At 43.7% G+C, this 25,133-nt stretch overlaps 1 protein-coding gene across 1 annotated transcript in view; it reads left to right on the top strand.

Moving 5' to 3' along the window:
• The first annotated feature begins 11,694 nt into the window (after positions 1–11,694).
• The window catches only part of LOC116519289 (dual oxidase 2-like), a 46,731-nt gene continuing 33,292 nt past the window's right edge, over positions 11,695–25,133 (top strand). The window contains 12 exon segments of the mRNA XM_032233126.1: positions 11,695–11,770; positions 12,882–12,965; positions 14,037–14,201; positions 16,197–16,384; positions 17,029–17,230; positions 18,750–18,916; positions 19,027–19,090; positions 19,626–19,722; positions 20,992–21,082; positions 22,537–22,639; positions 22,897–23,057; positions 23,917–24,083. Coding sequence (XP_032089017.1) covers positions 11,695–11,770; positions 12,882–12,965; positions 14,037–14,201; positions 16,197–16,384; positions 17,029–17,230; positions 18,750–18,916; positions 19,027–19,090; positions 19,626–19,722; positions 20,992–21,082; positions 22,537–22,639; positions 22,897–23,057; positions 23,917–24,083 — 1,565 coding nt within the window.

Consider the following 25,133-nt stretch of genomic DNA (forward strand, 5'->3'; position numbering starts at 1 on the left):
TCCTAATATTCCTTTTTATTCGTATCCGTTTCATGTATTCACAATCATGTTTATACTTGTTTATATGTTATCTAATAGAGGCTTGACGAAATAAATAAAAATAAATAATAAAAAAGGCCATAAAGAGAGGAGGCTGGAGATCCCAAGGGATCTTTTTTTTTTTAAAGAATTGGGGAGCAAAAAACCCTGTTGGTGGAACATTTCCAAAGTGGAGAAGTGAAAGTAGATTACTTTGCGCAAGAAAGGGGATCCCTTTGGATGTAGATTTGTGCAGAAATATATGCCAAGACATCTCTGGAAAGACCCCCTGTCTGTGGATATCACAGCTAGTAAATGGAAGAAGGGAGGAGGGGGTGTTCTCCCTGTTCTTTCTTCAAAGACCCCCCCCCCCAAAATATTTGGCCTTCCGTTCCAAGAAAATGTCCTTCCTCCCCATTTCCCCCAGGAAAACTCCCTGTTCCCTGGGATTAAAAACAAGTCCAAGGTTTAGTGGTTGCAATGCAGGTAGTCCTTGATTTACAATAGTTCAGTTAGTGGCTGTTCAAAGTTTTCACTGGAAAAAAAAAGGGACAGGACCATTTTTCACACTTATGGACTGCTGCAGCCTTCCCCCCCCCCCCCGGCCACGTGATCGAAATCCAGAGGCTTGCCAACCGATTCGCATTTATGACGGCCGCCCTGAGATCACGTGATCCCCTTTTGCGGATTTCTAGTGGGCAAAATCAAGGGAGAAAGCCAGGCCCGCTGGACAACCTGTTTGCATATTAACCGTTGCAACGATTCGCTTCACCACCGTGGCGAGCGAAATCGTAAAAGGGAATGGGGCCAAACTCGCTTAGCAACATACATTTTGCTCTCCGTGGCGGTCGTAAAGTCCAGGACTGCCTGTACTCCAGACAAGCCTCAAGCCCACGCCGGGTGGGGAACGTTAGAAAAAGTCCCAAAATCGTCAGTGGGGCGAGATGTGTGCTTAGGACCCCCCCCCTCAATGGAAGGGGGCTTTCAAAGCAACAGTGACGAACAGGTGTTTCCACACCTGTCTTCTGGCGCAGAAGCTGGGAGAATCTTGCTGTCCCTGTGTGAGAGGTCATCTGGTTAAAAAGAAAAAAGAAAAAAGATCCAGATTGCGTTAGGTACAAAAATGACGTGGGCCCTAGACCTCTGACCCTAGGAAGACAAATTGACAATCAGGTCTGGTGACAACTCTTCCCATTGCTGGGAAATTTCGTCCCCTTGCAACGACCGATATACATTTATCTCGGGATGATTCATAACCTTGGGTTTTTTTTTAAACTATTTTTTTTACTTTTAGATGTGTTGATCAAACACAAACAGACTGGCAGCCTTTTCTTCCCTTTGCCCCCTTCGGCATCACTTTGTGTGTGTTCAGGGTGTGTGCGAGTGTGCGAGTGTGCCCAGGCAGGAGAAGTGAATGCAGCTTGCAAAAGAGACTTGTGAGCAAAACAGAGCAGGAAATCTCAAATGCGGAGGCAGTCCCTTTAGAGGAAAGGGAAGTAGTTTTTTTAATTCCTTTAAAAAGATTTTTTTTTATCCCCTTATATATAGTTACAGGTGTACTTTCCCATAGTGAGGGTTCTTATTTACCTTTATCCCTTTTACATGTTTGTTTCCCACCTGTAAAAGGTTAAAATAGACACTCTTCTCCTGCTTGAGCAGGGGGTTGGACTAGAAGACCTCCCGAGGTCCCTTCGAACCTCGTTAGTCTCTTCTGTTCCTTAATAGGCAAAGAACAAAAGAAAGTCAAAGCATGCCAGTCCAAAGAATTTTTTAAAAATCATCTTTTTGATCTACTTTTCCAGAAAAGTCAGCTGGAGTTCATCTGGGTGTGGCATGATTAAATCATCATGTGCTTAGCAATAGCAATAGCAGTTAGACTTATATACCGCTTCATAGGGCTTTCAGCCCTCTCTAAGCAGTTTACAGAGTCAGCATATTGCCCCCAACAACAATCCGGGTCCTCATTTTACCCACCTCGGAAGGATGGAAGGCTGAGTCAACCCTGAGCCGGTGAGATTTGAACAGCCGAACTGCAGAACTGCAGTCAGCTGAAGTAGCCTGCAGTGCTGCATTTAACCACTGCGCCACCTCGGCTCATTAAAAGCTTCACTTGCTTTTCTTACCATCCCATACACCTATCTTATATTACCCTCCCTCCCTTCCCTCCTTCCCTTCTCCACTTCCTCCCTTCCTTCCTCCTCTCTTTTCTTTTTCCCCTTGCCTCTCCCCTGCTCTTCCCTTCCTCTTCCCCCTCCTACCCTCTCTCCTTCTCTTTCTATCCCTTCCCTCCTTTCCTCTCTTTTCCTCTTGCTTCCTTCTCTCCCCTTTCCTTTCTCTCCTCCTCCTCTCTCGGAAAAGGAAGTAATTTTAACCTGCCCTTCGATCTTGTGGATTTAGAACCTGCTAAACCTGGCATGTCGATGCTTGTGCCGCCAAAATCAATGTCATTATCACCAGAAAAAAAGATTGGCCGTTGTGGGTGCACGGAAATTTAAACCACCTAATTAGAACTGCGGAGAACCTGTTTGGGCGAGTAGTTCGAGGCATCAGGTTAAAAAGTCATGAGTTCTAGTCCTGCCTTAGGGATAATGACCGTCAGGTGGCTTTGAGCTAGTTCCTCCTCCTCACCCAAAAGCTGATAGGGTGAGGTGGGGAAAATGCTGGATTAGAAGCTTAGTAATTAGTCCTGACTTAGCATGAAGCCAGATGAGTTACCAGCTCTCTGCTTTAGGAAGTTGGGGGGGGGGAAAGGACTAGGGGAGACATGATAGCAGCGTTCCAATATTTGAGGTTCTGCCACCAAGAAGAGAGGGTCAACTTATTTTTCAAAGCACCAGGAGGCAGGACAAGGAGCAACAGATGGAAACTAAACAAGGACAGAAGCAACCAAAGGAATAAGGAGAAATTTCCTAATTGTTAGTCTGGCCAGTGAGATTGGCAAAAATCATCTTTCTTAGTCCGATGACAATATTGGGTGGATAAAGCATAACAACTGAGGCCGAGGTGGCGCAGTGGTTAAATGCAGCACTACAGGCTACTTCAGTTGACTGCAGTTCTGCAGTTCAGCTGTTCAAATCCCACCAGGCCCAAGGTTGACTCAGCCTTCCATCCTTCCGAGGTGGGTAAAATGAGGACCCGGATTGTTGTTGGGGGCAATATGCTGACTCTGTAAACCGCTTAGAGAGGGCTGAAAGCCCTATGAAGCGGTATATAATTCTAACTGCTATTGCTATTGCTATTTTGCTGAATAAAAAGATACTCGAGTTGGGAAAAAGCACATGTTTAGCTGCTTTTTTAAAAAAAATATTGAAAAATGCTTTTTTTCATAATTTTGAAAACTGAAAAGCCCAACTTCCGTCTGCACGAGGCATCCCCACAAAAATGGAATCTTGGACTCTGAAGGGATCGTTTTGATCCTTCGAAAGTTTTGTGGAGGTGGGGAGAAAAATTAAGGTGTGTCCTTTTGTATCTGTTGTTCGATTTCAACCTTATGACATTCATCTTTAATTCCCAGCCCCCTGCTTTCTCGTCCCCCCCACCTCCGCTTCTGCAATGAATCCTGCAAGAGAAATGGCCAGTTCTCCCTGTGTGATGCAAGGAAAGTTTAAAGCCCAGAGTTGAGAAAGAAAGAAAATTTCTCTAGATCTTGTAAATGATAGGGTGAATCAGAGCTTTTTAAGCAAACTTTAGGAAATTCTCAGAATTCAGTTGCCGGGAGAAAAACCACCTTTTCAGTGCGTTGACGGCAAGGAAAGTTTGCAATTTTTAAGACAAGGGAATATTCTTTTCCTATCTTGATCAAGGTGGGGATGTTGCATGTGCTTGCACCATACTTACCCCTCCCAAAAATACACACACACACACACACACTCCATTGCCAGGACTTCATTTTAATTTTCCCTTCCTTCCTTCCTATTTAGGAAAATATATATTTTGGAGGTTTCCTTCCTTCCTTCCTTCCTTCCTTCCTTCTTTCTTTCTTTCTTTCTTTCTTTCTTTCTTTCTTTCTTTCTTTCTTTCTTTCTTTTAACAATGTACAACTGCTCAGCCAGAGAGAATGTTCACAGACTTTAGACACCTTTGCCAGGAGAAGTTTTATTTTCAAGAGCTTGTGAGTTTGCATCACAGTTCAAGTTTAAAATATCTGTTTGCTTGCAAAGATGAAAGTGTTCTTCTTGGACTCCATTTGCACTCAACAATGCAAAAAATACCCCTTGGCTGTATCTTATCTTCTTCTGGGTCTCCATAAAGTGAAAGAAGCTTAAGGCATCTTGACCTGTTCTAGGCTTTATTTTATTTTTATCATTAACATTTTTATTGAGTTATAAAATACAAAATAAATAGAAAAGCAGGAGGGGAGGAAAAGAAAGAGGAGTGAGGAAAGATTAAAAAAAAGAAAGAAAAATAAGCAGCACTGACTTTTGACTCTCTGTTGCAGTCAAATAAGCCTTAACCTCAAATCAAAGCTTTTTGCTTTTTCAGAATAATATGAACAATCCGTTTCTATTAAGAACTAGCAGCCTAATCGACAGAGTTTCATTCTTCTCCACCTCAAGCATGAAGGTGGTTTCCACGTGGAAATACTTATGTTCTTTCCTTGAGCTGTTCCAGGGTTAAGGAACGATTTTCTCCTTTATGCCAGCAGAATGCAAGGGGAACCTCATGGCTACATGAGAAATCAGTTAGGCTTTACCCCGTTTTTCCTTTGGGAAGTCAAGGAACTAAAGTTATGGGCAACAGAGAGAACGGAGCAAAATGAGAAATTGGCATCAAGACCGGCCAACGTCACCTCGATTTGGGTTTCGGCCCACTCAAGGATGGATGGAGAGCTCTTTAAGTCATCAGTGGGGGAAAGTCCTTCAAGGGGTTTTGACTCCCCTTGTTAAATCTCCATGGTTGGAAGGCAAGAGCTGCCTGCTTATTGGACATTATTAACCACTAGCAGTGATGATGGTACATAGTTTGGGCAATGAACCATCTGCAAGAAAACAACCAAGCTTGGGGAGCATCAAGGACCCCTTATTAAGCATGGTTTAGTATATTCCTAAATTCTGTTCCCATCACTGGAAGGTCCTGCTTTTGGCTGTACAAGTGTTATGGCCCGTCGGTGGACGGCGGAGCTGGCAGTGGAGTTGGACTGTGAGGAGGTTGGGGAGGAACATGGGCCAGTCCTGGAGTCTGATGGGGCTCTGTGTCAGAGGCAGAGAGGGGGCCAGGGCCGTCTGACAGTTATCAGCTGCCTTCAGAGTCAGGCATCAGTGAGGCAGAAGAACAGTGGGAGCCTGTTCCCAGTGTGCGCATGCGCAGAGTGGCCAGACGAAGGGAAGAGCTAAAGAACAGGGGTTGACTTGGGTTGAAGGCCACAGGTGGACGATGAATGGCCCTTCCCCATTCGCCTCCTGCCAATTACCTCCTTGCGACCTATTAGATCGCACAGATTGGGCCTCCTCCGAGTTCCATCCGCCAGTCAGTGTTGACTGGCAACCACACGGAGGAGAGCCTTTTCATTAGTAGCTCTGACCCTTTGGAACGATCTCCCCGTGGAGATTCGTACCCTCACCACCGTCCAGACCTTCCGCACAGCCCTCAAGACCTGGCTATCCCCTCAGGCCTGGGGATAAAGATCGTAATCTGTCCCCACCCGAATGATGAATGAATATTGTGTACTATTTTTATTTATGTATTGTTTTATGTTTACTGTTTTGTACCCCCCTCCCTATATTTTGTAAGCCGCCCTGAGTCCCCTCAGGGAAAAGGGCGGCCTATAAATAATAATAAAACTAAAACTAAACTAAACTAAACTTCCCAGAGGAAATAAAAGAGGAGCGAAAGGGGAGTGGAGTAGGCAGGAGGCAATTAGTTCGCTTCATTGGCTTGGGGCTCTCCGAGACTCCTTGCCAAGTTTTGCAGAGATCGGCCTGGCAGCTCTCCAAGCCAGATAAGGTCTGTGACTGTAAATCCTCCCAAGCCAGATAAGGTCTGTGACTGTAAATCCTCCCTTGAAAGACTTTGCTGGTTGTGAATGAGCAGAATTCACAGTCGATTAATAAAAAGGGTTTTTTTTTTGGTTAGGACCAAGAGTTTGCTGCATGCTCTTGGGAAGCCTGGGTCAGAACATGAAACATCTACAAGAAAATGCACCAGGGACCCCTCAGTTGTTGTTTTAAACGTTTTAATTGTAGATTGCCCCAAGTCGCTTCAGCAGAGGGTTGGATTAGAATACCTCCAAGGTCCCTTCCAACTCTGATATTCTGTTGTTGAAGGCAACGTTGCTCTCTGCTTTGGCTGCCCCAAAGAAGAGGAGGTCAACCTGTTCTCCAAAACATCTGAGGGTAGGACAAGAAACGATGGATGGAAATTAATCAGAGAGAAGCAACCTAGAACTCAGGAGAAACTTCCTAACAGTGAGGGGAGCTAACCAGTGGAACAACTTTGCCTTCAGAAGTTGGGGGTGCAATGCTCCATCCCTGGAGGCTTTCAAGAAGAGACTGGACAGGCACTTTGTCTGAAGGGGTCTCGGTTCTCCTGCTGAGCAGGGGTTGGACTAGATGACCTCCAAAGCCCCAGCCAGCTCTGTTATTCTGTATTCATGTCCTGGTTATTCGATCTTCGCAGTTGGCAAGGAAACAACTCCCCAATTGCCAAATGGTGATGGCAGATCCTGGGCAGTTGTGTTTTTTCTACTTCCTTTCTTCCCCCGCTTGCAAATATTACAGCATCTAAATACCTTTCAACTGCAGCTACTATCTTTAGCAAAAGGGGGAAGTCCCTGTGTATTCTACAACAGCTCCCTTCTTCCTCCTTTGGCAGAAACCAGCTTTTCCCCTTTTGCCTTAATTTTGTCTTCCTAGTTCTCCTTTTTTTCTTTGGCACTCTCTACCTGTTTCTCTTTACGGGTAGCTTCTCTTCCGAAATCCACTTCCAGCGCCCTCAAACTGCAATAGCAATAGCAATAGCAGTTAGACTTATATACCGCTTCATAGGGCTTTCAGCCCTCTCTAAGTGGTTTACAGAGTCAGCATATCGCCCCCAACAATCCGGGTCCTCATTTCACCCACCTCGGAAGGATGGAAGGCTGAGTCAACCTTGAGCCGGTGAGATTTGAACCGCTGAACTGCAGATAACAGTCAGCTGAAGTGGCCTGCAGTACTGCACTCTAACCACTGCGCCATCTCGGCTCCTGCAGATCCCTGTTTCCCCAAACGTGGTTGATGCAAGGAAATATCCGTTCTGGATACGGTAGCCGCCGGTGTAGGATTTCAGAGGGGTAAAGATTCCTTTTCGAGGTAATGATGGGCCTGGTTCCTTCCTTCCCGGCAATCTGTCTGGGCAAATGCCTTGTGAAATAATGTGACCCAACCATTTCCCACATGTGAGGTGTATTCGTATAAGTGAGGTACCAAACTGTAACCAGAGGAGGGGTGGGTGGGTGGGTGAGATGAGGTGGAATTGCCTGCAGCAAGGCTTGTGGGTTTTAAAAATGTGATCTTCAATGTCTTCGGGGGTAGCGTTTTCAATTGCTGACGGGGCACAGAAAATATTCAATTTACTGGGGGAAATCCAGGTCTGGCTTTTCGACCGAAGGGTGGAAGGGGGAATGAGTCAGAGGCCAGGGTCTCCAATGGGCAGGGCTGGAACCAGAAGCGTGTGGGGGGGGTGTGGAGTTATGGAAAAGATTAAATAATAAATTCCACCACTTGCAAAACTCGCACACCTGGCCGTGGCTTTTTACAAGACTGTGTGATGATTCCGCCTAGAATAGAATAGAATAGAATAGAATCAATTCAAAATGAATAGAATAGAATAGAATTCAAAATGAATAGAATAGAATTCAGAATGAGTAGAACAGAATAGAATAGAATGGAATGGAATGGAATGGAATGGAATGGAATGGAATGGAAAGGAATGGAATGCAATGGAATGGAATGGAATGGAATTCAAAATGAATAGAATAAAAGGTTTATTGCATTTATATGCCGCCCTATTCCCGGAGGGAATAGAATAGAATTCAAAATGAATAGAACAGAATAGAATTCAAAATGAATAGAATAGAATTCAGAATGAATAGAATAGAATTCAGAATGAGTAGAACAGAATAGAACAGAATAGAACAGAATAGAATGGAATGGAATGGAATGGAATATAATAGAATTCAAAATGAATGGAATATAATAGAATTCAAAATGAATAGAATAGAAAAGAATTCAAAATGAACAGAATAGAATTCAGAATGAGTAGAACAGAATAGAATAGAATGGAATGGAATGGAATATAATAGAATTCAAAATGAATGGAATATAATAGAATTCAAAATGTATAGAATAGAAAAGAATTCAAAATGAACAGAATAGAATTCAGAATGAGTAGAACAGAATAGAATAGAATGGAATGGAATATAATAGAATTCAAAATGAATAGAATAGAAAAGAATTCAGAATGAATAGAATAGAATTCAGAATGAATAGAATACTAGAATTCTTTATTGGCCAAGTGTGATTGGACACACAAGGAATGTGTCTTTGGTGCAGATGCTCCCAGTTTATATAAAAGATACATTCGTCATGAATCATAAGGTGCAACACTTAATGATAGTCACAGGGTACAAGTAAGCAATCAAATCATACTAGGAAACAATCAATATAAATCGTAAGGATACAATCAACAAAGTTATAGTCATACAGTCATAAATGGGAGGAGATGGGTGATAGGAACGATGAAAGACTAATAGTAATAGTAATGCAGACTTAGTGAATAGTTTGACAGTGTTGTGGGAATTATTTGTTTAGCAGAGTGATGGCGTCCTTGTGTCTAGTTGTCTTGGTGTGCAGTGCTCTATAGCGTCGTTTTGAGGGTAAGTGTTGAAACAATTGATGTCAAGTGCAAAAGTATAGTAGTCCTTCATATACAACCACAATTGGGCCAGAATTTTGGTTGCTAAGCAAGGCGGGAGTTAAGCAATTAAGCGTGCTCAGTTTGATGACTTTCTTGCCACAGTTGTGAAGTGCATTAGTCATTAAATGAATCACATAGTCGTTAAACAAATCCATCTCCCCCCACTGACTTCATTGGTCGGAAGCCATCTGGGAAAGTCACAATTTGTGATCACCTGACTCCCTGGGGGAGAGAGAGAGAGAGAGAGAGAGAGATAGATAGATAGATAGATAGATAGATAGATAGATAGATAGATAGATAGATGATAGATAGATAGATGATAGATAGATGATATATAGAGATAGATAGATAGATAGTGATAGATAGATAGATGATAGATAGATAGATAGATAGATAGATAGATAGATGATAGATAGATAGATAGATAGATAGATAGATAGATAGATAGATAGATAGATAGATAGATAATTAGAGTTACAACCCCCGGTATACCCAAATATGGGAGGAAGTCTACTGCTTCCATTCTCTATCCATCGGCTCGTCACAAGAGACCATCCAGACAGAAACCCAATATTTTTACTGTTGTCTTTGTTACATTTGTGTTGTATTTGTGCTGATAAATAAATAAAGGGAGACTAGTATAGATCTATTTCAAGCTATTTAGCTCTCATCAGCTAGCCATACCCTTACTGGGATTCCAACCTGTGCTGTAATGCATCTTAGGCAGATGTGTTAACCTCTTGTCTCTTGTGACGAGCCGATGGACAGAGAATGGAAGCAGTGAACTTTCTCCCATATTTGGGCATACCGGGGGTTGTAACTCTAATAGATACCTATCACCCTGGCTCAGCTGATAAGGAGTCAAACTCTGTGGCTTAATGGTTAACACATCTGCCTAAGATGCAATACAGCACAGGTTCGAATCCCGTCCGACCACGCTTTAAGCCCAAACCCAGCCTGAAGATGGTGAGTGAGACCTCGCCGAAACGTTGCCAAGACAATCTCAATCTTACATGGGAAAAGACCCGAATACAACAAGACCGGCATAGATATATATGTGCATGTTGTGAATTGGCCCACTTCTATACGGTAGACATAAAACATTTTGCTCCCTATTTAGGTACACCTGTTTGAATCAACCTTTTCCAAAAGTGTTTAGGGGGAATTGAGTAGAAATAACAAAAAAGGAATAATAATGGGCACTTGAGTGGAGAAGTGGTTGGCTGGTTGCTCACTTTGGCCTCTAGAGAGCATGTGGTTCTTTCTAAGCCCTCTTTAGAACTTGGCATGGAGAAAGAGATTGAAGGAGATGGTTTTCTCTGCCAAAAGAGGTCAGGGAGAAAAAAAATCCCATCATTAAGAATCTGGAATGTTTTAAATAATCAAGGAGGTAAAGAAACGTTTAACCAAATTGTAGGTATTTAGTGGGAATGGAGAAGATGCTGACAATATGGTTTGCACAAAATAATTAACCCATCAGGGAAAGAACTAGGGAAAGAGTTCAGGCCACAAATGACAATAGTTGTAACCTGCTTAATTTTGGAGAGGGAAGGGGGATTGGAGTCTATTCTTGTGGGACAGGCAGTCATATATGTTTGATAAATAAATACAAATCTTCTTTCTATGTATCTATATATAAACGGCTGTGGGTATGTGTCAGGCGCTGCTTCATTTAATAATCAGGAAAGAAACCACTCAACTCCATTTGTTTGAAATTAAATGTACTTTTTTACTAATTACAAACGAATAGTAGCGAAGCAAAGCTGAATCTGGTTAATTAGGCACGAAAGCAAAGAATATCATGTATAGTTCAATCCTCTTCCCTTGGCACCCCAGTCCATAGTCCAATTATAATTCACCCAACTGTCAGGTGGGAGATAACTTCAAAAAACATCACCAGGGTGGAATGCTGGACAGTTAACCTTGGCGGGAAACTCCCTTCCTCCACATGCGCAATGAGATGGTCAGGCCAGCGTCTAGAATCTTCCTCCAGCACATAATGATTCCCCTCCCAAATACCATGCCCCCCCTCCCCATTGCAATGGCAGCCGAAGCAGCAGCAAAGCAGAGGCTGACAGTATGTATGTTCCAGCATAACTCTGGAATACCTTTCAACCAAACTTGGTACACAGATGACTTTCTCTCTGGAGACAAATACTGTGTGGGTAAGACACACCTAAAACCCCTCAGGGTGTGTGTTCTGTTAAAATACAGCCTGTTGTGCCTTAAAATGGCTTCTACTGTGCAGCACAGTGGAGTTGCCATGGTAACAGCTTCACAGTACTCCACAAGGGGACTCTCTCTAATCCCTCTAATTGGGATAAATACGAAGCTGGATAATGCAGGGTTATCAGATAATAATTCCTAAAGATTGTAGAATGGAAGACCAGCTTTGAAAGCTAGGACTTGCAAGATAAACCATATCTGAACATTCATGGAGGAAAGTGAGCAAAACGTCCTTGGATGAGGTATCAAAAGTCCATGGAGAAACCCGACCGTCCCTTCCTTAGCCATTTTTCTCCTTCTGGCGTAGCTCTCGATTTGCAAGAATTGGGAGCCAATTACCAGCATGTATCATGACGCAGATCCAGCAGATGGAAAAACATATTTTCAGATCATTTCATTAGAAAATGGTGGTCTCCTCTGGGATGGTGAGAAGGTCCAGAGTTAGGCAGCCAATGACTTCATGTCCCTTACTTTATGTAATAACCAGGATGGTCACCTGAAAATCTTTTTCTTTCCACTTTCAGGAAGAAGTCCAGCTTTTTCCCCCATCTCAAGACCATGGGGACAATTGAAAAAATCCCCGGTCTTCTTATTGGCCTTCTGTTGGCTTTGACACACTCGTGGCACAATGCAGGTGAGTTGATTTTCTTCCCACCAACTGGTTCCCTGAAGCAGACCAAATTTCAATACCATCTCCCTAAGGGGTGGCTGAGAATGTTAGAGGAGATGCGTGGGAGAAGATGGACCATCGCTTTAGCGCAGTGCTCCCACTGATGTCATCCAGATGTTTCTGAAAAATCCCACGCAAAATGTGAGAATCGTGGTTCTCTCCTCCGTTTTTTTTCTTCTCAGCCTCCAATATTTGAGGGACTGGCATGGCTACCAGTCACTGAAGGACACTAACCAGTCCAGTTTGAGAACTGTGGAAGCTCCTTCCTACCCTCCATAAAGGTGTATTGAAATATAGGCTCCAAATTTCATACAAAACCTGAAAAATCCATAGTTTCAGTTTCTACTTACATGACAAAGTTTATCATCCACTTTCCTCATATTCCCCGCCCCACCCATTCAATTGCCAGATTCTTCTGCATATTTTTTTATATTCTTTGCGTGAGTTTCTTTCTTCACCCTCTTCATCTTTCATTTTTTTTTTAAAAAAAAATGGGATTATTAAATAGTCCTAAAGATGTTAGCCTTCCCTCCTAGGGAAGGAGGTGGGAAGGCTAACAAACTTTAATAATTATTATATATATTTTTAAAAGAAAGAGGAAGTTTAGTTCAATCCTTTAAACATTTCATTTGCCTTTTTGGCAGACCCACACTGGAGATTAAATGATCAACTTGATCTCAATAGTAATCTCTCAATATTTGGGATGAGGTCTGTTTGTGTGTTGGCTTGAGTTATATTTAATTAGATGAAGGATCAAATACGGGTCGTAATGTTGAAGTTTCCATCCATTAGCATGGAGACATGGGGGGAGAGATACAGTATAACCTAGTTAGAAATAGGCTTGGTTCTTTCAAGAGGCATTATGGTTAACCTTTGGCCATCCCCAAGGAGCAGAATACAGTTTGAAAGACACTCACTTGAAGTAATGATCCAGTAGCCAAATCAAGGGATCGTTATTGGATTTTCAGTGTTGATTCCACTGTGAGAACTGGCCCTGATTTTCACTGGAATTCAACTTTATTCCCAATTGCTTTATATTTCAAAATGTGTTCTTCCTTGCTTTCTTTATTTCCAGATGCCCAAGAAAACATCCACTGGGAAATTCAACGTTATGATGGCTGGTACAACAACCTCATGTATCATAAACACAACTCAGCAGGTGAGCAACTTAGCGCTTAGACTTATATACCGCTTCACAGTGCTTTCCAGCCCTGCCTAAGGGGTTTACAAAGTCAGCCTACTTGCCCCCAAACAATCTTGGTCCTCATTTTACCCACCTCGGAAGGATGGAAGGCTGAGTCAACCTTGAGCCTGCTGAGATTCGAACTGCCAAATTGCAGGCAGCCGGCAGGCAGCAGAAGCAGCCTGCAGTACCGCGTTCTAACCACTGCGCCACAAGATTTATCTGATCTTCTAACCGTCCAACCTAGAAGAATTATTGGTTATTTAAGGCTGAAGTTTTCAATTTGAGTCTTATTGTTGTTAGTGGGCATTGTCTTCTTCAGACAGCTGGGTCTTGCCAGGTTTGAAATGCTACCGGTTCGTTCCGATTCGCTAGAACTGGTTGCAAAAAATACGAAGGTTTGTCTGAAACAGTGGTAAAAAAAATGCTTTAAAAGGGGGGGGGAAGGTTCCAACGATCGTGCATTTTTTTTCCTGCCTGTTTGGGTGAATAGGTAGGAAAAAAATGCTAAAAAGTTGGGCACACCCAACCAGCCACACGACTCCGCCCCCTCACCAAGCCACACCCACAGAACCGGTGGCAAAAAAAATTAGATTTCACATTGGTCTTTGCCTAAAGTGAGATAATTTGAGCCTGGTGGCTTGTGCCTTGAGTGAGAAGAAGGTTCGATGATCCATCCATGACTTTTCTTCTCTGTCCAAAGAATCCTGAAGGAACTTGTTAGAGCCGAGGTGGCACAGTGGTTAAATGCAGCACTGCAGGCTACTTCAGCTGACTGCAGTTCTGCAATTCGGCTGTTCAAATCTCACCGGCTCAGGGTTGACTCAACCTTCCATCCTTCCGAGGTGGGTAAAATGAGAACCCGGATTGTTGTTGGGGGCAATATGCTGACTCTGTAAACCGCTTAGAGAGGGCTGAAAGCCCTATGAAGCGGTAGATAAGTCTAACTGCTATGGCTATTGCTATTGCTACTTCTCATAATCTTTCTGCCATATTTTGCCCCGCCGCCACCTAATATTGACGCGCTGATTTCTCTCCCTCTCGTAGCTTCACGGTTATCTCGTCTACTGCCTGCTTATTATGCCGATGGGGTATTCAAGCCCTGGCAGGAACCTCACGTGCCCAACGCCCGCAGGCTTAGCAACGTGGTGGCCCAAGGAGATTCGGGTCTTCCTTCTCAGAGAAACAGAACAGTGCTCAGCGTTTTCTTTGGTAAGATGCAGCCTTTTGATCTGGACATTTCCTTATGTTTTCGATCCTTTCTGGAAGGGAAAGCATTTGCTAAGGGTGTTTCCACCAACTGAAACATAGATTGTGATCTTGGACTTTAGAAGGTGGTCACACCTGCTGATGGATTTCTGGGGAACTCTTATGGATGGAGGAAGAGGAAAGAGATCGAACCAATTCAGCTGTCATTTTCCTCCAACTGAGATGATTCACATTCCACCTGATGTTCTAGAGAAATCCTCAAGCCTTTTTTTTTAAGTAGCAGGAAAAAGGTCACACATTGCATAATTTCAGGCAAAGGATAGAAGAACTTAAAAATAAATTCTTTGGTACAATGAAATCCTGTTTGGAAAGCATGTTCTGAAGAGTCCAAAATACAGTGCAGAATTGTTCTGAATTCTGCCCGGGAAACTAGATAAATCAAATAAAACTAAAATCTATTCCCTCTAAAAGATAAAGGTAAAGGTTCACCATATGCTAGGCGTTCCCGACTCTAGGGGGTGGTGCTCATCCCCGTTTCAAAGCCGAAGAGATATCGCTGTCCGAAAACGTCTCCGTGGTCATGTGGCTGGTATGACTAAATGCTGAAGGCGCACAGAACACTGTTCCCTTCCCATCAAAGGTGGTCCCCTATTTTTCTACTTGCATTTTTCACGTGCTTTCGAACTGCTAGATTGGCAGAAGCTGGGACAAGTAACGGGAACTCACTCCTTTACGTGGTGCTAGGGATTCGAACCGTTGAGCTGCCAGCATGACTAAAACGCCAAAGGCGCGTGGAACGCTGTTACCTTCCCACCAAAGGTGGTCCCTATTTTTCTACTTGCATTTTTAACGTGCATTCGAACTGCTAGGTTGCCGGAAGCTGGGACAAGTCACGGGAGCTCACTCCATTACACGGCGCTAGGGATTCGAACTGCCGAACTGCCAACCTTTCTGATTGACAAGCTCAGCATCTTAGCCACTGAGCCACCGTATCCCTCTATTCCCTCTGGATTTACCCAAAAATCAACACCTCCCCCCCCCCCCCCCCCCCAGCATTATTTTGCAAATCTACGCAGTCTTTAAATCTATATACTGTCGGTTCTCTTAATCTCACTTCTCAATTCTGATTTTCAGACCAAGTGACTTTTTGACCTTGGGGGTTGATGCTTTTCTTTTGTTTTGGTTTCAGCATTCAGTTTTCCCCGTGTTGTGAGAGGGGCAGTTGTATCAATTGTTAGATAAGCAAAGATTGCCATGGGCTGGCCCAACACAACACATTGAGCATGAAAAAGCCCCATCAAGATTAAATTAGCCAAGTTTTGAATATTTACAGACACACCCAATAGATTTTCAATAGAGCTGGTTAAGACGTTGCATGTAGCAGGTATACGAGAATGTACACACACACACCAAAATACACACAAACACACACACTTATACACATTTATTCAGGACACGGGTCTAATATTTGTTTTCTTCATGCTTACTAGTTTTTGTTTTTCTGGACCTTCCTTCCTCCTTTCTTCCTTCTTTCCTTCTTTCTCTCTCTCCCCCTCCCTCCTTTCTTTCTTTCTCCCTTTCTTTTCCTTCCTTTTCTTCCTTACCTCCTTTCTCTCCTCTCCTTCCCTCCCTCCTTCTTTCTTTCTTTCTTTCTTCCTTTCTTTTCTTTCCTTCCTTCCTTACCTCCTTTCTTTCTCCCTCCCTCCTTTCTTTCTACCTTTCTTTTCCTTCCTTTCTTCCTTACCTCCTTTCTTTCTCTCTCCCTCCATTCTTTCTTTCTTTCTCCCTTTCTTTTCCTTCATTTCTTCCTTACCTCCTTTCTTTCTCTCTCCCTCCCTCCCTCCTTTCTTTCTTTCTCCCTTTCTTTTCCTTCCTTTCTTCCTTACCTCCTTTCTTTCTCTCTCCCTCCCTCTCTTCTTCCTTCCTTCCTTCCTTTCTCTTATACATCATCCATTGCAATTCATTTCTCTAACCTTCCCGATTTTGGGTATCTGGCAGGTTTCCATGTGCTGGCAGAGATTTCAGAAGCCAACAATCCGGGCTGCCCGGCTGAATTCCTCAACCTGGCGATCCCTCCAGACGACCCCGTCTTTGACCCCAGCAGCTCTCAAGAGGTTGTCCTGCCCTTCCAGCGAATGAGTTGGGCTGCAGGCACAGGACGAAGCCCCAACAATCCCCGAGAGATGGTAAAAATGCCCTCTGCTGTCTGCACCACACCCATGATTCCTCCCTCTGCAGATAGAATTCCAGTGAGAAGAGCAGGAATGGGGTGAGGCAGAAGCTCCTCAGGAAGGCCCTTCCTAGGAGGCCGAGCCAAATTCTGTCACAAAGGGTGGGATGCTCAGGATTTATTTGTTTGGCCGCTTTCTCTGGAATATATATTTTTAAAACTATGACTCAAGGACTACACCAGGGGTCGGCAACCTTAAACACCTAAAGAGCCACAAAGGTCTTAAACGGAAGCCCCCAGTTCAATTCTGGAGCCAACCGGAAGTCTGGTTTCCCCCTATTGCCTCCGACAATCTGGGTCCTCATTTTACCCACTTCGGAAGGGTGGGAGGCGGAGTCAACCTTGAGCCTGGTGAGATTCGAACTGCCAAATGGCAGGCAGCCGGCAGGCAGCAGAAGTAGCCTGCAGTACCGCACTCTAACCACTGGGCCACCGCAGCTCTTAGGCCCAAATTTATTGACCTTGGACTATCCAGTGTGAACTTGCTACCTTCTTAATCATCTTAATCAATTCATCCAATCCGAGCAGTTCAGAGACTGAACAGGAGTTAACCGGTTCTCTTACTCTTTCCCTCCCACCTTCCTTTTTGTTCTCCAACAGATAAACGGAGTGACTGGCTGGTTGGATGGAAGCGCCATCTATGGCTCATCCCACGTCTGGAGCGATTCTCTAAGGAGTTTCTCCCAAGGAAAGCTACTTTCTGGAAAGAAAGAAGGCTTGCCCAAGCAGACGGAAGCGAACAGCTTAATGTGGAAAGCTCTCGATCCGGCTACAGGGAAAGGTGGAACCGAAGGCATCTTTGGTAAGGAAATCTGGGATCATCAGCTGTTTTTCAAGCGGCTGGAAGAAGGAAAGAGATGGATGGAGCCCAAGAGCCTTTCTTTTCAGGCCTCGGTTCAGTTTTCTGTAAAAAAAAATAATGATAATGATTTTTAATAATGATAGAAAGTTGGGGGGGGGTATTTGAGGATACTAGAACTTTTGGAGGTCACTAGCAACTCAACTACTTTGTGCTAGAGCTTCCTTAACAGGGGAGGAGCACATTCTTCTGTCAGCTTTTACTGCCTTATCCTTTCATGGAGGGAAGAAATCTGGAGGTCATCACAAAACATTGTGATCTTTTGATCTCATAGCTGGCCATTAGGATTTTTACAGCTCTCTTGGGTTCTTTTCAATGATCCCTTCTCCTTCTCTTCCTCTCCTTTTCTTTCTCCTTTTCTCCTCCCCTTCTCCTCTCCTCTTCTTCTTTTCCTTCTCCTTCTCCTCCTCCCCCTTCTCCTCTTCTCTGCCTCCTTTCCTCCTCCTCCTCCTCTTCTCCTCATCTTCTCCTCCTCCTCTTCTTCTCCTTCTCCTCCTCCCCTTCTCCTCTTCTCCTCCTTCTCCTCCTCCCCTTTCTCCTCTCCTCTTCTTCTTTTCCTTCTCCTTCTCCTCTTCCCCTTCTCCTCTTCTCTGCTTCCTCTCCTCCTCCTCCTCCTCCTCCTCTTCTCCTCATCTTCTTCTCCTCCTCTTCTTCTCCTTCTCCTCCTCCCCTTCTCCTCTTCTCCTCCTTCTCCTTCTCCTCCTCCCCTTTCTCCTCTCCTCTTCTTCTTTTCCTTCTCCTTCTCCTCCTCCCCTTCTCCTCTTCTCTGCCTCCTTTCCTCCTCCTCCTCCTCTTCTCCTCATCTTCTTCTCCTCCTCTTCTTCTCCTTCTCCTCCTCCCCTTCTCCTCTTCTCCTCCTTCTCCTTCTCCTCCTCCCCTTTCTCCTCTCCTCTTCTTCTTTTCCTTCTCCTTCTCCTCCTCCCCTTCTCCTCTTCTCTGCCTCCTTTCCTCCTCCTCCTCCTCTTCTCCTCATCTTCTTCTCCTCCTCTTCTTCTCCTTCTCCTCCTCCCCTTTCTCCTCCTCTTCTTCTTTTCCTTCTCCTTCTCCTCCTCCCCTCCCCCTCCCCTTCCTCCTCTTCTTCTTCTACTTCTCCTCCTCCTCTCCCTTCTCCTCCTCTCCCTTCTCCTCCTTCTCCTCCTCCTCTTCTCCTCCTCCTCTTCTTCTTCTTCTCCTCCTCCCCCTTCTCTTCTTCTCCTCCTTCTGCTCCTCCTCTTCTTCTCCTCCCCCTCCCCTTCCTCCTCTTCTTCTACTTCTTCTCCTCCTCCTCTCCCTTCTCCACCTCCTCCTCTTCTTCTCCTCTCTCTCCCCTTCCTCCTCTTCTTCTACTTCTCCTCCTCCCCCCTTCTCTCTTCTCCTCCTTCTCCTCCTCCTCCTCTTCTCCTCCCCCTCCCCTTCCTCCTCTTCTTCTTCTACTTCTCCTCCTCCTCTCCCTCCTCCTCCTCCTCCTTCCTCTTCTTTTCAGACTTTGGAAATGCCAAAGCAAATGAAAACGTCTTCCTGCAAGCCATGAGCATCGTGTGGTTCCGCTATCACAACCACTGGGCAGAACAGCTGGCCAAGCAGAACACGAACTGGTCAGATGAGGATCTATTCCAACATGCACGCAAGAGAGTCATCGCCACTTACCAGGTAGGCAGAGCATGGAAGAGACGGGGGAAAAAAATAAGGAACTCGTGTTTAGCTTCTTGAGTAACCAGCTTATTTCCAAGTATTTCATGATCTTCTCATTGTTCTCCTAGAACATCGTGTTTTATCAGTGGCTGCCAAGCGTTTTGGGGAATACAAGCATCAAAAGTTATGAAGGTGAGGAACAGCAGCAGAACAGAACAGATGCCAAATGGAAAAGGACAAAATATTTTCAGCAGCTGCATGATGGAGAAGGAAGATCAAGGAGATTCTTGTGGCTATAAAGAACTGCCTCAATCGCCTTGGTCTCGATTTTATAGCTTTATGTAAAGAAGACGGGAATCCATTATCATTTCTGTATTGACAGCCCTCTAGAACAGTGGTTCTCAACCTTCCCAATGCCGCAACCCTTTAATACAGTTCCTCATGTTGTGGTGACCCCCAACCATAAAACTGGTGCCTCGGTTCCTAAGACCATCGAAAATATGTGTTTCCCAAAGGGGTCCCGACCCACAGGTTGAGAACCACAGCGCAATATTTTCCCTTTATAGAGGAACGCTAAAGTGCATTTGCATTCTAAGTTCTTCCGTTTTGAAACTCAAAATATCGCAGGGAGTTTCAAGGCCCTCCCTTCTCTACACCCTTTTAGCTTCGCTAAAATCCTTCTGGGAAATACCTCTTGTCATCTCATGCATCCCTCTCTGTGTTTTAGGTTACAAGCAGCATGTAGATTCTCGCATCTCTACAGAATTCCTTGTGGCTTCTGCACTCTTCCTTGGCACGAAAGTCCCATCTGGGGTCTATATGAGGTAGGAAAAGTGGGGTTTTTACATAATAATAATAATAACAACAACAACAACAACCTGGAGATGCACGAATTGAAGATAAACAGCAAGAAAAAAATCACAAAGTACCAGGACTTGCACATTAAAGTTGAGCGACTGTGGAAAAAGAAATTGTTTGTTGTCCCGATTGTAATTGTAGCCCTTGGAGCAATACCTAAAGGGCTACATTGCTGTTTGGAAATTTTAAATTTATGGGACCTGAACATTCTGATTCTACAAAAAACCACCCTACTTGGAACAGCTTATATCCTCCAACGTTACCTTAACAGTTCCTAGGTCCTTGGTTAGGACTCGAGCTGTTGAACTACCAACCAGCTCCAAAGACTGTGAATGTCACCAAAGATTAACATAATAATAATAATAATAACAACAACAACAACAACAACAACAGTTCCTAAGTCCTTGGTTAAGACTCAAGCTGTTGAGCTACCAACCAGCCCCAAAGGCTGTGAATCTCATCAAAGATTAACATAATACAGCTGGCCGCTGTGATACAATTATATAATAATAATAATAATAATAATAATAATAATAATAATAATAATAATGCCAGTATAGAAATATGCTTAGAACTGCACTATTTAAGATGGGAGGGAGGGAGGGGGAAGGGAGGGAGGAAGGAAGAGAAGAGAGAGGAAAAAAGGGAGGAAGGAGAGATGAAGGAAGAGAGGAGAGATGAAAGAAGGAGGGAGGGAGGGAGGGAGGGAAGGAGGGAAGGAAGGAAGGAAGGAAGGAAGACAAATTGAATGTATCTAGCATGGCAGCTCAAGATAGATCTGATGGCTGCAGAGCAGAGAGAGCCAGCACCACAAAAGCTCCAAGTTAGCTAATATTTTTTCTCCAACAAAAAATATGGCTGGGTTCACACAATGCGGTATCCAAGGTGGCTTCTTTAGTTGTCACTTCAGGTATTGTGTGAATCCGACCCTTTTAACTCATGCTGTGTCAAACCAGGAAACTGTGGATTATTCAACCGAACAAGAGGAACCAATGTAAGCTAAGAACTCAACCCTGTCAACAAATATCCAGCTGCAACTTGAAAAATCCAAGGATTGGATGGCATGTCAATAGGCTGCCTTTGCAGATGGAGCATTGCCAGAATGGTCTATTTCCATGCAACAACTGCTCAATTATCTCCCCTTTTTTTCTGCCTTTTGCCAATGGGGGTAGGGATTATACTGAACCCACAGAGAGAATCTACTCATCTTGGTGTTTTTTTAAATAATCTTTTAGGAATTCAGCTTGTTTCTTCCCAAATGTGACTGATGTAAATGGAGAGCCCTCTCCAGCCCTCCGCCTATGCAACAACTACTGGAGTCGGCAGGTAAGGCGCTTCAGAGCAACTAAACATGCATTTCTAGTTGAAGGCACTCAAGAGATGGAGATTGTAAGAAAATGTCTTGAGGATGTGGCTTCATGGTGAAATAGTCATGTTGTGTGGACAAAAAAATATAACTCAAAGTGTAACCCAAGTAGGATCCCTTGGGTTGCATGCAAGAGTCCCATGTTTTGGTCTTTGGCATCTCCAGGTAGGTCTGAGTAGGTCACCTGCCAAAAGTCCTAGACAGCCTTCATCAATATAGAAAGTACTAGAATAGATAAAGCTAGAGGAGGAAAGTTATGGCAAACCTAGACAGCGTACTAAAAAGCAGAGACATCACCCTGCCAACAAAAGTGCTTATAGTCAAGTGTTGTGACTCAGCAGACGTCTTCTGTGAGTCTTTTCGGGATGCAAGATTACCAATACAGCTGGGGCTCATTAGTGGCGTATTCTGGTGATAAAAGGACGGATGGTGCCACGCCCTGGTTGCAGGAGTCAACGTTTCAACATTCATTGATCATCGGTCGTGGTTTATTTGAAAGACACTTGGAGAAGTGATTGACTTTCTGTAACCCTGATTCAAGGAGACACTTGGAGAAGGGCATTGCTTTGTAAGAGTTTTTGTTTGGTATTCTGTTACCTCGTCAGAGACTTTATTTATGTTTATTTTTGGGCTCACAGCTAGTCTGAGCCGAGAACTGATAAAGTGAGTTCCTTTTACGTTTTTTTGCCTGTCGTCTGTTAACGAACGGAGAAGGGGGGACAGAACTGTCAAGACTATGGTTTTCCCAGTTGCAATGGATGGCTGTGAAAGTTGGACCATAAGAAAGGCTGAGCGCCAAAGAATGGAGGCCTTTGAACTCTGGTGCTGGAGAAGACTCCTGCAAGTCCTTTGGACTGCAAGGCAATCCAACTGGTCAGTCCTAAAGGAGACCAACCCTGACTGCTCTTTAGAAGGCCAGATCCTGAAGAGGAAACTCAAAGACTTTGGCCACCTAATGAGAAGGAAGGACCCCCTGGAGAAGAGCCTAATGTAGGGAAAGATGGAGGGCAAAAGAAGAAGGGGACGGCGGAGAGTGAGGTGGCTGGATGGAGTCACCGAAGCAGTTGGCCTGAGCTTAAATGGACTCGGGGGGATGGTAGTGGACAGAAAGGCCTGGAGGAACATTGTCCATGGGGTCGCAATGTGTCAGACACAACTTCGCAACTAACAATAACAAGAATAGATTATTAAATGTCCTGCTTCATCATACCTTATTGTGCCTCTAATTCAGTTGGTGATTTCACAAAGGTAGGGATCATTCCCAGGATCCCAGGACATTTAAGCAATTGAGCCCCGATAGTTCCTGTTACTGTTAGCATTGCTCCAAAGATTGGATTTAGTGCGTCTTGGAATCAAGCTGGTAAACTTTGCAATTGCCTTGTAGCTCATGCTAACTATTTCCTGTCTTGGTCAGAATCCTAATCTCCAGACATCTGAGGATGTGGATAATCTTCTTCTGGGAATGAGTTCTCAAATCACCAAGAAGGAAGACAACTTTGTGGTCGAAGATCTCCGAGGTAGATCTTTTCATCCATTTATTCACTCTCTCTTTTGATGGTTCTCCAAAAAAAATGGTTTCATTCTTTTGGCAAAGCTAAGGGAGGGGGAAAGATACTGTAGCCTTCAAATTTTGGGGTGAATTTTCTTTGCTTCCTGCTTTTGTGGGGGGACTTTTAGTTAATTGTTGCCCTTCGGTGTCATGATTCCTTTGTTCCTTATGTGGACATCCTTCCGTTTTGCTCCACTATGAATGTTCTGTCTTGTTCTCCTTCAGATTACTGGTATGGGACAGTGAGGTACTCCAGAATGGATTTCGTTGCAAGTTGGATCCAACGAGGAAGAGATATTGGAGTATCTACCTATAACAAAGTCAGAGAGTTCTTTAATCTTCAGCCTGCTAAGAATTGGACAGATATTAACCAGAAGAACAAAACGGTACCCTGTCACAGGAGCTAAAATGGACATGAGATGGGGTGGGGGGGAAGGCAGATGGAAGACAAGCAGCATCTTGTCCATTGGTAGCAAGTTTACCAAGGGGACACGGTGGCTCGGTGGCTAAGATGCTGAGCTTGTCAATCAGAAAGGTCGGCAGTTCGGCGGTTCGAATCCCTAGCGTTGCGTAACGGAGGGAGCTCCCGTGACTTTGTCCCAGCTTCTGCCAACCTAGCAGTTCGAAAGCACGTAAAAAATGCAAGTAGAAAAATAGGAACCACCTTTGGTGGGAAGGGAACAGCGTTCCATGCACCTTCGGTGTTGAGTCATGCCGGCCACATGACCACGGAGACGTCTTCGGACAGTGCTGGCTCTTCGGCTTTGAAACGGAGATGAGCACTGCCCCCAAGAGTCAGGAACGACTAGCACATATGTGTGATTGCAATTGCATTTAAATGTCTATACCACCCCTGAGCGCTATACAGCACTCTCTGGCTGTGTCAATGTCACTATTATTTGCACATTCCTGCTATAATCTGGGCCACCATTTTACCAGCCTTTAAAAGGATGGGAAGGCTGATTCAACCATGAGCTGGTCAGGATCAAACATCATGCAGTGGGCAGAGTTTGCTGGCAATGCTGCACTTTAGCCACCGTGCTACCATGGCTCCCATTCACACTTGCAAAGCCCATTTACTATCCAACTATACTTATTTTATTCTGGCCGCAATTTTATTTTATTCTTCCCATCTTGCACCTAGTACCAAACTCAAAAGGTGACAGAAATCCCCTCTTCTTTTAACTATTCAAGCCCACCTCCCACTTGTTCAGCCTTCAAACCACATGGTCCGTTTGTTCCTAGATCCTTGAATCGACCGCAGATCTCTACGGGGACAGGGTTGAAAGTCTGGAGCTGCTTCTTGGGGGGATGCTGGAAGAGGATGAGGCCCTCTTCCGAGCCATCCTTGAGGACCAGTTTGTTCGCCTACGAGATGGAGACCGATTCTGGTTTGAAAACCGCAAAAATGGGTAAGGCATCCCATCAGAACATCATTTAATTCCAACCTTCCAATTCTATCCTAGAATAGAATATAGAATGGAATGGAATAGAATATAGAATGGAATGGAATATAGAATGGAATAGAATATAGAATGGAATGGAATAGAATATAGAATGGAATAGAATAGAATATAGAATGGAATGGAATAGAATGGAGTGGAATAGAATATAGAATGGAATGGAATAGAATATAGAATGGAATAGAATATAGAATGGAATGTAATGGAATGGAATAGAATATAGAATGGGATGGAATGGAATGGAATGGAATAGAATATAGAATGGAATGGAATACAGAATGGAATGGAATAGAATAGAATAGAATATAGAATGGAATGGAATAGAATAGAATGGAATAGAATATAGAATGGGATGGAATGGAATGGAATGGAATAGATTATAGAATGGAATAGAATACAGAATGGAATGGAATAGAATAGAATAGAATAGAATATAGAATGGAATGGAATAGAATAGAATGGAATAGAATATAGAATGGAATGGAATGGAATAGAATATAGAATGGAATGGAATGGAATAGATTATAGAATGGAATAGAATATAGAATGGAATGGAATAGAATGGAATGGAATAGATTATAGAATGGAATAGAATATAGAATGGGATGGAATAGAATGGAATACAGTATAGAATGGAATAGAATATAGAATGGAATAGAATATAGAATGGAATGGAATGGAATGGAATAGAATATAGAATAGAATAGAATGGAATGGAATAGAATGGAATGGAATGGAATAGAATATAGAATGGAATGGAATAGATTATAGAATGGAATAGAATATAGAATGGAATGGAATGGAATAAGGAACTGAATTGAATTGAATAGAATTGAATAGAATTGAATTCTTTATTGGCCAAGTGTGATTGGACACACAAGGAATTTGTCTTTGGTGCATAGGCTCTCAGTGTGCATAAAAGACAAGATACATTCATCACGAATGATAAGGTACAACTCTTAATGATAGTCATAGGGTACAAATAAGCAATTAGGAGAC

Source organism: Thamnophis elegans, chromosome 16, assembly GCF_009769535.1.
Source record: "Thamnophis elegans isolate rThaEle1 chromosome 16, rThaEle1.pri, whole genome shotgun sequence".
In the NCBI taxonomy this organism is placed as follows: domain Eukaryota; kingdom Metazoa; phylum Chordata; class Lepidosauria; order Squamata; family Colubridae; genus Thamnophis; species Thamnophis elegans.